At 35.6% G+C, this 12,150-nt stretch overlaps 1 protein-coding gene across 2 annotated transcripts; it reads left to right on the plus strand.

The window, feature by feature from the left end:
- The first annotated feature begins 4,736 nt into the window (after positions 1-4,736).
- On the plus strand, positions 4,737-11,175 carry LOC311066909 (m-AAA protease-interacting protein 1, mitochondrial). 2 transcript variants are annotated; one of them, XM_084088356.1, is made up of 5 exons: positions 4,737-5,216; positions 6,470-6,541; positions 6,618-6,744; positions 7,988-8,132; positions 10,672-11,175. In XM_084088356.1, the coding sequence occupies exons 1-5, from the start codon at positions 4,857-4,859 to the stop codon at positions 10,748-10,750; spliced, it is 783 nt and encodes a 260-aa protein (XP_083944482.1). In that variant the 5' UTR covers positions 4,737-4,856; the 3' UTR covers positions 10,751-11,175. The 2 variants fall into 2 exon arrangements, with proteins under 2 accessions (XP_083944482.1, XP_083944481.1); XM_084088355.1 differs by having other exon boundaries at positions 4,738-5,216; positions 6,618-6,748; positions 7,992-8,132.
- Positions 11,176-12,150: the final 975 nt, after the last annotated feature.

A 12,150-nucleotide genomic window follows, 5' to 3' on the forward strand; every position in this document is an offset into this window, starting at 1 on the left:
AAATTGATGCTTTTTTAGCAACATATTCTCTTCTATATGCTATGAAAGCGTGTTTCCGCCACAGAATAAAAAAAATAAAAAATAAAATAACTTGAACTTTTTATTTTCTGACTTGCAATTGCGAATTATAAAATCTGAGATATAAAGTCAATCCTGAGAAATAAAGTTACAATTCTGATATTTTTTTCTCAGAAATGCAAGCTGACTTTTTTTTTCTTCTTAGAATTGCGAGTTAATATTGCGTAATTTGGACTTTATAACTCACAATTGTGAGAAAAAAAATGTCAGAAATATGAGAGAGAAAAAGTCGCAATTAAATTTTTTTTTTTTTTTTTTCTGTGGTGGAAACAAGCTTCCATAATATTGCAGTACAAGTTTCCCTTACCAAAAAAACAATTTCAGATGAAAATTCTCCAAAGAACCATATAGAGCTCAACAATAAGGATTTTTGCAGCTGGCCTGGATTTGTACTTGCCCTGCCTTTTTCCCCACCAAAACAACATTATGCTTTTTTAGCTACATACTATATATATATATATATGCATTATACTTTATCTTTACCGAAAAAACTATTTTGAACTAAAACATAAAGTAACAGCTTGAAAGCAATGAAAACATGGCATAAGGTGTAAATTGTCAATGCAACCTCATCTTTAACCAATTAGATCATGTCAACTTGATGAAATCAACAGAATACGCCTGATTTTTACACTTTCAATCACAATCAAGAAGATGTAAAGCAGATGGGAAAGTTGTTGATTGGGATTTGGGATTTGAACTTTCATCCCCTTGAGCACTCGCACCACCCGCTGTGGCACGGCTCGGACAGAACCGTCACTTCTGAGTGAAACATTATGTCTATACACACTTTCATCACTCAATCACCTGCGGATGAGAACAGGCCCTGGAGGACGGGAGCGTTCAGTGGGCCGCCCGTGCCGTGTGCCATGCGCTAATGGGCCAAACCCAGAGCGGGACGCCTCTAATCAGCCGGGCTGGGAGGGATCAAGACTGATTTTTTGCCACAGGGCATTTAGCGTTCCTGAAGAGGCACGGATGGGCTGGTGGGAGGGGGGTATTGTCTGCCACGGCTGTGCGTTATAGGATTGAGCTCAAGTTTCCTTTGTGCGTGGATTTTTGTTGAGGGATTATGTTCTTTGAGAGAGTTGTGCGGGCAGGGGGACGGAGCGGAGGCGGAGGAGAAACCCGTGTCTTTGTTCGGAGCGCTGATCGGGAAGAGGAGAGGGAGAGAGGATATACAGGGAGAAAAGAAAGGCATAGCTCAATGAAGCGAGCATCTGTGTTATAATGTCATTGGGCTAGATGTCAAGCAAGTCATGTAACCAGCCATGTAACAATTCAAAATCAATTTACCTCCCAAGAAGGAGCTGATCTCGAAGGCACTCGAGAAGCGCAACGTTAATCGCCCTGGAAAGTTTCGGAATTATTTCTCTCTCTTGGCTTTGTCACTCGGACAGCAAGTTTGACACTTATAGATGGATGCTTCGTGTGATTTTTTGCAGATTTTAGATGAATGTCTAGTCACTGCTTCATTTTAAATGGTCCTTCGGGACTGTTTAGAAAGTCCATGTAGGATCCCAAATTAATACGAGGTCATAAAAGATGCATGCATAATAATAAAAGATTTTGCTGTTTAAAATAGCTTTAGCTGAAGAACAGCAGGACATGTGAACTTTCCAAAAGTATTTCATCTCCGCTACCCATCTACATTAAAAGTGTACCACAGATACCATGCATTAAATGCCAGGTAAATGCAGTGGTGCAATCGCACATTTGCCGTTCCCAACTTGTTAAAGCATCACATTTGCATCGGATAACCAACATATAGCGCATCATTTGCATGCCTGAAAGTACACTTGAGTAACCGTAATTACACGTGACACCAATTACTCTGTTACTTTGTATTAAATTATAATGGAAAATTCCACTAGAGAATTGGAGCCTAATTGCATCTTAATTTGCATAATTTTGCATATTAATCACATCTCAGATGAATAATAAATTTCAGCAGATTTTTTAATTTATGCATGGATGCAAAAACAAGAAAAAAATAATCCGTTGAGAGAAAAAAATCAGAAACTATTACTTTGGCATTTGCACTGATTTTCTCATTATCCGACGTCAAAGTTACAGTTCAAGCTGTGTCACTCGTATATACCATGGTAACATCTTCATGCACGCCCTGCCAGGTTATATTCATCAAAAATGCTTTTGTAAGATAACAGCATATCTCGAGCTATAATACAAAATGAATCATGCTGAATGTTAATATGCAAACTGATGCCAGCATTGTCATATAGTGGAAAACGTAGGATATAGGCTTTTCAATGTGTTTTTTCATTTATTTGTTCTTTGTTCACTGCCATTGACACATTATTTTTGTCTCGCAAGACCAAAATAAAATCCAGATAATAAGTGTGGCATGAACTCACAAAAATAGAAAGAAAAAAAACATGCAAAGGTTATGAGTGAATAAAACTTAATCTTTGTTAATTATGACTGGGGGCTCTCAGAGTTTCTCTGCGCTATAAAATCACGACCTAAAGTTTTTGTAATCACTCAGGCAAAGTAATTAATTGAAATCGGAACTGCTGCAAAGATTTTTATTATTCTGTTCATTCAAGCCACAGATGTAAAAGCATTTCAGACTGACAGAGATAATTACTATAATACATCTTAGAAAGGTTTCCATATCTGAGCGCAAATTCAATAATGATGAGCTGCAATAGCAATTATTTATCAATAAAAATAGTCACGAATTTGGAGGGGCGGGTAATTCGTGCAGGTGTCTGTAGTCTTGGTTTTTATGCCTCAACCCTGAATGAATAATCATCATTTTCAAAAGAAAACACAGATAGCAGGCAAATACAAAAGCTTATGACCTGTAATCAGTGGAAACAGCAGGAATTTAATGATGTTTTGCTCTGCTGATCACATTTAAGCTTCTGAAACAATGATGTTGTGCACCTGCGAGGTGTGTTTGGGTGACGCCGCTAGCTTCGCAGAGCGTTTTAAAGCGGTTCGCCCACCTGTGTCACTCATTTGCATGATATGATTCAACAGCAACACTTGCCTAACTAACCTGCTCAAATCTCTCTTCATTCGCTAGTACATTCATCATATAGTTCTGTACATGCATTATATTCATGCTCATGTAGATTCCAAGGTTAAATGACCGGGGCAAGTTGTGCCTGACTAACAGACAGTCTAGAGCAAAAGTGTGAATCCATATTTTGCAATAGCTGAGTTAAAGGGATAGTTCACCCAAAAAATGTATTTAGCCACAAGTTGTTCCAAACCTGTATAAATGTATTTCTTCTGCTGAATGCAAAGGAAGGTATTTTGAAGAATGTCAGTAAAAAAAAAAAAAAAAAAAAATGTTATTGGACCCCATTGACTTCCACAGTATTTTTTCCCTCATACTATGCAAGTCAAATGTAAAAATATCTGCCCATGTGTTCAGTTCAATTCAATTCAGTGTATTGTCATTGATCAAAGTACGAATACAAAGCCAATGAAATGTAGTTAACATCCAACCAGGATGCAAAATAAAATAATTATTATTTCCAGTGCAAAAAATGCTGAAAATAACCATGCATATGCACACATATAACCCGAAGTATATTTATTTGAAAATGTTCGCCCTTCTAAAAAACTACATTCTAATTACTTTAATAGTTATTTATAATTCCCATAGACACATATGTATACTCACACATGTTACACAGAAGAAGTTCACAGAAGAAATGCATGTATGCAGGTTTGGAACAACTTGAGGTTTAGTAAATGATGGCAAAACTTTCATTTTTGGGTGAACTTATCACTTTAATAAAATAAAAACACACTGGGTTTTCAGGTTGTTTGAAATGCTAGAAATTAAAAAAAAAAAAAAAAAAAAAATGGTAATGTTTTAGTAGTTTTGTGTTTAATAATTGTTTTACTATTTCAGTTTGGCTAAAAATACTAAAATGAGTTGTTTAATTGGAGGTTGCATTGTGACAACTTACCCCATACTATTTCGTGACAACATGCCCCATCAACATATGTACATATGTGTACTTTGCGATAACGGTAGAAATGTTCAGTCGTCGTTTTTCGCATTTATTAAGGATTTAAAGTAACAGACTTTGTGTCTATGCAGAAAATAACGTGTAGTAATATTAGCTGTGTGACAGTTAGTCTCGGTGTCGATAACACTGTTCTGAATGAACAGAAAAAGTGTTATTTTCTGGTTGTCGAATTTGAGGTAAACTGATTTCACACATGCACTAAAAACAGCAGCAGCAAAACGAGACGCTGAGCAAAACATGCAGGGAAAGTTAGTGAAGAAAACAGATAGTTGCGCACAAATATAGTCAATTGATCTAATGCAAGGACTTTTTAAATGTTAAAAAAAGGTTATATGCGTTAGATTGAGACGATTTAGGTGAATAAAAGTATGACACATTTTGACCAACAATTTTAAACGCATCCCAATAAAGAAACCTTGCAATGTATATTTATATTTACAACTTATCATAAAAAAATGCCACTTACATTGTGAGGAGTTTAAGAATGCCATCCATCATCATCACCATCATCACCATCATCATCATGCCATACAGCGTGTGTGTCTGTGCGTCATGTGACACATGGGAAACACAGGTCTGTGCCTCCATCTACTGGAGAAATGACACAAGTGCTGAGAAACCAAAAGCATTATGGGTACAACCGTGGGTTAGTTTCATAAGTGTGCCGGAAGAGACACTGAGGAGGAGGACGGTGAGTCTGTCATTCACGAGCTTTACAATGACCAGATCTGCATTGCGCAATTTCTAAAGAAATGCGCGTCGGTGATGCTACGATTCACGAGTCTGGCTGCTCGTCCCCTGGCCTGCTCCTGGAAGAGGAATCCTCTGCCTACTAAACAACACGAGACCCATTGCAAACCCTGGTGGCATCAGCGCGCGCGCCCCTATGCCAGCTGCGCAGTTTCTCCAGAGCGCGCATGGCATCACCTGCGCAGACCGTCTGCGCAATACAGACACTATAGTAAAGATGCAGACAGGGACTCTGAGGACAGTGAGCATCCTGGCATCACAGTGGTGGGGAGCCCGGATCCCATCACGTGGATCAGGAATAAGTGCATCTTGTTTTTTATTGAACTGTATTTTGGCTTGAAGTTCAGTGTGGAGTTTGAAAGCGGTGTGAAACAGGTTTGGTCAAAAGTGTCTCATGAGGGAAAAATCCTTAAACTCTTACCCCTGGATTCACAGACGAGGCTTAAGATAGTCTCAGACTAATGCATGTTTGAGCTGTTTTAACTGAAAGCAACTTGCACTGATATATCTTAAAACATGTCAGTGCCATTGTTTTGTCTCAAGATTCACATCAGTAATGTTTTTTTTTGTTATTTTTCTAAGGCAAGTTTATAAAAGCTACTTAATTGTCCTAATTAAACTAAAGCCTTATCCTGGCTTAATCTAAGCCCTGTCTGTGAAACCAGGCCAAAAAGTCTAATGCAAGGTTATTATAGTTAACTAACACTAAAAACATCTCTTGAAAAAAACATTTGTTTTTAAACAAGTGTTTAACTTAATGTACTAAAATAACTCAAACTAAAATACAAGTTACAAAAAAAACCTAAAACTTTAAAATATAAAAATAAAAACTATTTTATTTCAGCAAATTGCTTAGTTTAACTTTTAAAAACAATAAAAGAAACAATAAATATGACACTGAAATTAAACCAATTACTAAAAACTAAAATATTAATAAAAATCATAATAGTATCTCCATGATACAAAAACCCCCACAGATAATGGTATTAGAGAGCATTTGGGCAAAAACAAAACAAAAAACAAAACATAAATAATGCAATTTAATGACAGCAAATGAGATCTCAGAACAACAACAAAAAAAATACATTAATTTTACACTTTATTTTAAGGTGTCTGTTACATTGCAATTATACATGTAAGTACTGTGTAATATTAATGAACTACATGTCAGGTCACCTTTATTTATAAAGCGTTTTTTACAGTACAGATTGTTTCAAAGCAGCTTTACAGAGATAACAGGAAAATAATGCAACAAAGTTTGTTTCCAGAAGAAAATAGCGTCACACTCCAGCTTAAGCAAGTTCAGTGATGGTTCATTTTTGTTGTTAAAAAGTTATTAATTTTATTTCATTTGTCTATACAGCAGCTCTGGAGTAAATCCAGCTCAGTTCTCATATAAGGGTGTCAATGCAGGCAGATCAATAATATTGTTGAATATTAAATTAAATATATATAGGATAAATACATCTAGGGTTAGGGTTAGGGTTTGGTTTAGTTGCAGGCAATTATGCATAATTTACTGTTATAACTGTATATGTAACAATGACACTAAAATGAAGTGTTGCCACATCAGCCTGGCTGATACATGTGTTCATGAGTAAGTCAGTAGTGATGATCTGTGTCCGCAGGCGGTGGTCCATGTGTCCTCTCTGCTGTCCACCGGCAGGTTTGAGGAGCTGAGGAGTGTGATGTCCAGACAGGTTCGTGCATCGCTCTAAATAAATGACTTCTTAAGTCACGTAAGGCCTATAAGACCATGTTTTGTCTTGTTTACAGGCTATTGAAAGTGTCAGAAAGAAATGTACTAGTCTGTCAGAGGCCCAGAAAAGACATCTTGCTATTTCCCTTGATGACATGATATTTCTGCTGCCCGAGGATGTGTCCGTATTCTTTGACCAAACAGGCGAGTCTTAAAAATTATGAATAAAAATTATGAATATGTGTGTGTTGTAACTTTCCATAAACGAGTCTAGCAGACTTTCAGAAATATGCACTGGTTAAAGAAAATGAAAATGAACAGGACGGAATTATAGATTTAAACCGAAACATTTGAGAATATAAAAGTTGACATTTCTTAAATTATTATTTTGATGCTTGAAGTATTTGATGTGATATTGATTTGTTGTTGTAATTCTGTCAGACAGGATGGAGTGACTCAAACCAACTGATATAAATATAAAATCCATTGCTATTACTTACTGAAGTTTGTGCTGTTGCTTTCCCTCCAAAGTGATGTCACTTCCTGGAGGATGATGATGTCATTAAGAACTGGCTTTTGTTAAAGAGAGATTACAAAAAATGAACATGAGCGAAAGTGATATTTGGTAACAAAGATCACAGATTAAAACAATATTCACAATAACACCTTTTGTTTGACATATTTGATTAGGAAAAAATTAAATATAAAACTGATTGTGTTAGATTCACCCATGCTCGTTTAATTATGATACTGTGTTTCCTAATATATTAACATATATATGGACATGAAAATGCAAAGCAAGGCTGTAACCATGTCTTGAACATTGAGGGAAAATAAATAAGAATGGTAAAAGTTCAAAGTCCATTATAGTTATGAAGTAATTAACTTATAATATTTTATTTTAAAATATGCACAAATTCACTCTTATTCGTATGTCTAATATGCAATAAAGGCAAAACGCTTCTCATCACATTCAGTTGTGATGAATTACATGAATCATGTAAATAATAGCATATTTTCAATTCAGAACGGTGACATTTCATAAAAAAGTTGAGTGGCTTGCATCACTGGATATATATTAAATGTTAAGCTACTTTTTCACTATTAAAACTAAAGCATCACATTGGAATTCGCACTCGAAACAAACTTTGTTGCATTATTTCCCTGTTATCGCTTGAAACAATCTGTATTGTAAAAAGCGCTGTATAAATAGAGGTGACTTGACTTGACTCGTCTTCTGTGAACAGCAAGCCCCGCCTCCTTTGATTTGATTGGCCATCTCAGTGATTGACGCTGAGACAGAACAGCCTATAATGTAACTTTTAAAACTTTTTGTCATCCTAACAACAAAGTGCAGCATCAAGAATATCAAATATCTGTGTGTGGTGGTCTCTGCGAATGAGCCGGTCCTCAGACCGCGAGTTGAACATCTCTGCTTCTCCTATAGGCAGTAAGTTTGTTTACATCACGATGAGGCTTTGGTACCTGTCCAGCGCAGACGTGCCCGACGACCCCGAGAGCACCCGAATCTTCAAGATGGATTTAACTGGAGAAGATGGCCCTCAAAAGAAGATCATCACAGCCGTGTACGAGTAAGTGCGCCGGGCCAGAAGAGCTGAATGTTGAGGAAAATATTCAATTATATTTTATAAACATGTTTTTATAAAATATTTAATTATATAATATTGTTAAATTACTCAAAATAAATAAAGATATTTTTTAAAAATAATATATATTTTACTATTTATTTTTTATTTCATAATATATTTTACCATGTTGGTCTAATAAATAGGCTTTATTTTCCTTGTGCAAAAAATAAATAAATAAATAAATATTTCGTTCTGATTTTGGGCTGAAATGTGACCTGGCCTTGTTTTATAAGATTCACACTATGTAGATTTCAGATGTCCTTATGTTTCTTTATGTTTACCCTAGTAAAAAAAAAAAAAAAAAACTATACCAAAATCTATTTAAAATACATTTATTTCATACTAAGTATACTTCAAATCCATTAACATATTTATTGACATTTCACTTAAGATTTAATGATATAAAATTATAATTAAACTTTATTTGGAATGTTTCTTTATTGCACACTGCACATTTCTTAATATTATGCCTTAAATGTGTTTTAATATCATCACTATTAATAAGGATTGTATGATCTCTGTATAATATCAGTCTTTAGATAAGTGTACCTTAAGTATACTTGCAATAGTTCCACTTTAGCACAATCAAACACACTTAAGTATATCTTTAGTTGAACGTAATGCACTTTTGTTATCCAGAAATAGTGCTGAAGTAAAAAAATTAGTAGTTCCAATTTAGCAGACTTTAAAGGGGTGAATGATTATGATTTAACTTTTCTAACTTTAGTTAGTGTGTAATGTTGCTGTTTGATCATAAACAACATCTGCAAAGTTACGACGCTCAAAGTTCAAAGCAAAGGGAGATATTTGCTTTTAAAGAAATCGCTTTTTAAGGACTACAACAAACGGCTGGTAGAGACTACACCACATTCCTCCCGGGTTAGTGACATCACAAACCCTAGAATTTACATAAACCCCGCCCCCTGAACACGATTTATAGATTATCAAGAGAGAATATGCTAATCAATGACTAGAAGATAACTCCACATCAGCTTCATAAATTCATCAACTAACCATTCAGAAATGTCCTGTTGCTTCTACATGTTGTCTCTTCTTCTTGAGTCTCTCCATCATTGTCTGACTCCGGTTTGAACATAAAAGGCTAAAAGTGTTTGAAATGTACAGTGCATGTGTGTGTGAGGTAAAAGAACACGAGCTCTTGAAGCTCCGCCCCCTGTGCTGGGAGCAGCAGCTCATTTGCATTTAAAGGGACACACACAAAAATGGTGCGCTTTTGCTCACCCTCAAAAAGTGACAATTTTAACATGCTATATAAAAATATGTGGGGTATTTTGAGCTAAAACTTCACACACACACTCTGGGGACATCAGAGACTTATTTTACATCTTGTGAAAGGAGCATTATACCACCCCTTTAAGTATACCAGTTTAGTGTACAATTGCAGGGTATTTTTATTAAGCACATAAACATGTTTGTGTTAGTAGTATACAATACAGTAGTACATTTTAGTATATGTTTTTTTCACAGCATTAGTTTTCAGTCCAAACACGCATAGATGGAGCAACTGTAGGTTTTAGCACTGTCGGGTTAATTTCATATACTACTCTTTGAAAGAGTCACACTCAAAACATAATTAGAAGTCAAGCGCTCTTGTAAACTTGCACCTCGCGTGACAGATTCTCCCCACAGACACAGATTTGTGTGATCGTTGACGTAAACTGCACACAACCATAAGTCTGACTGATGAATGCCAGCACAGCTTCAAATGATCTTAAATGTACTTAATGGATTTCTCCCTTATGACAGACATTTGTTTTCCGCAGTGCTTTGATGGATATATAGATGCTAATAGGTTCGCTCTCAGCTGTTTGCACACTCCTCTTTTTCTCTCGTGTTTCAAAACATCTTTCCATCTGTCACATTAGCACGTTTTACTCGGCTGTCGCTCAGCGAGTGCTGTTTCTAAGTTAACTTTGTGAAAGTGTCACACTTCGTGTCACACTTCGTGTCACCCACAGATCGCCCTAGTGTGGGTCGGATGTGACACGTTTTTTTTTGCACCAAAGCTTTTTTTCCATTGTGTGAGTTTTGTTTTTTGTGTTTTTTTGCATGATATATCAAGTTTCTCAAATTTTCCACTGAATGCAATATCAAAATGATGTCAATATTATAAATCTATACTTGCCTTTTTTCACCACATGATCTTATCAGGTGCAACAACATGGCATTTATTAAATGTAGATCAACTAAATATCCGGTTGTTAGTCGCTTGTTATAATAGTAATGCACATTTCTATTCAGAACACATATTTTTGTAGTTATGCTCTGCTTTAACCTATGTCATATGCTAGACAATCATTCTTCATGAGTCGATTCAGTCAGAAGGGTTCAACAAAGATTCTGGGTCTTAATTTGAATGATTTTTAAAATCCCTATACTGCATTTCAAAAGCAAATAAAAGGTGCACATTCAAGCAGTTTTCTAGTCTCTAAAGAAGCTTATAATGATGTGTTTGTTGAAGGTTTCATCTCGAGTTGAATGCTGGAGCTGATCCAGATTGGACGGTGACGCGGATATGGCACTGGAAGCAACTGGAGTAAAACAGCGAGACTTGCTGGACAACATCATTGACTTCACCGGACTACAGCAAAGACCTTATTTACACCTTATGTTAACATCCATCTCAGTGTTCAGGCGAGACGCATCAATGTTTACACCTGTTAGTAACATGTCTCAGATGATCTCTGATGAACATTGGATTTTAAAAACCCAGAGTGCACTGGTTGATTGACAGGTGAGTCGGTGGTTCACGAAATCACGGTTCAAATGTGACTCAACATGTTTTCGGCCCCATTCACACCTGTCCTTTATGTAGTGTAGCACTGACCACTTGCGATCGAATCATCTAAGACTGATCTTAACACCAGGTGTAAATAAGGTCAAAGAATCACTCAACATCCATCACTGTCCGAGAGGAGAACATGTAGCATCAGTTTATTCAATAAAAGAACCCATTATAAACGTTCATTCTGCCATGTCTTTTTATTTTATTATATTTGTTATGGGATTTGTTTGGTTTGAAACAATATTAGTCACTGAAATTAGAACGGCATTGAAATTATATTGCATAGATAATGCATTGATAAGTAAGATAAGATAGGCTAAGTTTCACAACCAAATTGACTGAAATGTGGACGACATCTAGTTATTGCTGGAATGCAGTGAGAATGATCTGTCTGGATGCAATGATTTTACTTCTCAATTAAAAATCAGTGTAAATTAAACTGAGAGGAGATGTGCTTTACTGTCAAATGTCACAATTCAAAACAGGCTTAGTTTACTTAATGCAAAACATTTTTTTTTTTTTTTGATTTTGATAACATGCATTTCGTTAGCCTCATAGCATAACTATATTTTAAAAAAAAAATGACTTAGGCAATTATGCTATGAGGCTAACGATTTGCAAGTTTCCATGAGATTCACCTACATAAATGTTATTTACAGTTAAATTATATCATTTAAAATCCAGAAAAAAAAAACAAGCATTGGTTTTGAATGATTTGTAGCCGATATTGTGAGCTTAATTCGGGACAAAAAGTTTGTTACAGTGAGTTTCCAAAATATTTCTGTGTCAAATCTTGGTCTAATGCACTTCCATTATAAGCGGAGATTATAAAACACTATGAAAAGTCACTTTCAGATCAAGCATGCCACAAATGAAGATTTCCAACTAGATAAACAGCCCCAATTAATTATGATATTTGATACGTTCAGATCAAACACAACCACAGATGGTTGTTGAGACTAATTATCACCTAATTTAGATATTAAAATAAATCCTTTGTTAAACTGACAGAAAGATGTTCTCACCCATGCGTGGATGTCATCCTATTTCTCTTTTATGGCATGTCATTGTTTATGCATTCATGGCTTTACAGGGAGTCATCGAATTATCATTGACTGAAATTCATTAAATCATTTAGAAATATGGCTGTGGGAT

Source organism: Abramis brama (genome assembly GCF_963993115.1).
Source record: "Abramis brama genome assembly, chromosome: 17".
In the NCBI taxonomy this organism is placed as follows: domain Eukaryota; kingdom Metazoa; phylum Chordata; class Actinopteri; order Cypriniformes; family Leuciscidae; genus Abramis; species Abramis brama.

What these genes read in the sequence shown, in the direction of transcription:
- LOC311066909 (XM_084088356.1), top strand. Translation starts at nt 4,857, where the DNA reads ATGCTACGATTCACGAGTCTGGCTGCTCGTCCCCTGGCCTGCTCCTGG. An exon ending in GGAGTGTGATGTCCAGACAG is followed by an intron (nt 6,542 to 6,617) that starts GTTCGTGCATCG and finishes TCTTGTTTACAG; the next exon opens with GCTATTGAAAGTGTCAGAAA. An exon ending in CGTATTCTTTGACCAAACAG is followed by an intron (nt 6,745 to 7,987) that starts GCGAGTCTTAAA and finishes CTTCTCCTATAG; the next exon opens with GCAGTAAGTTTGTTTACATC.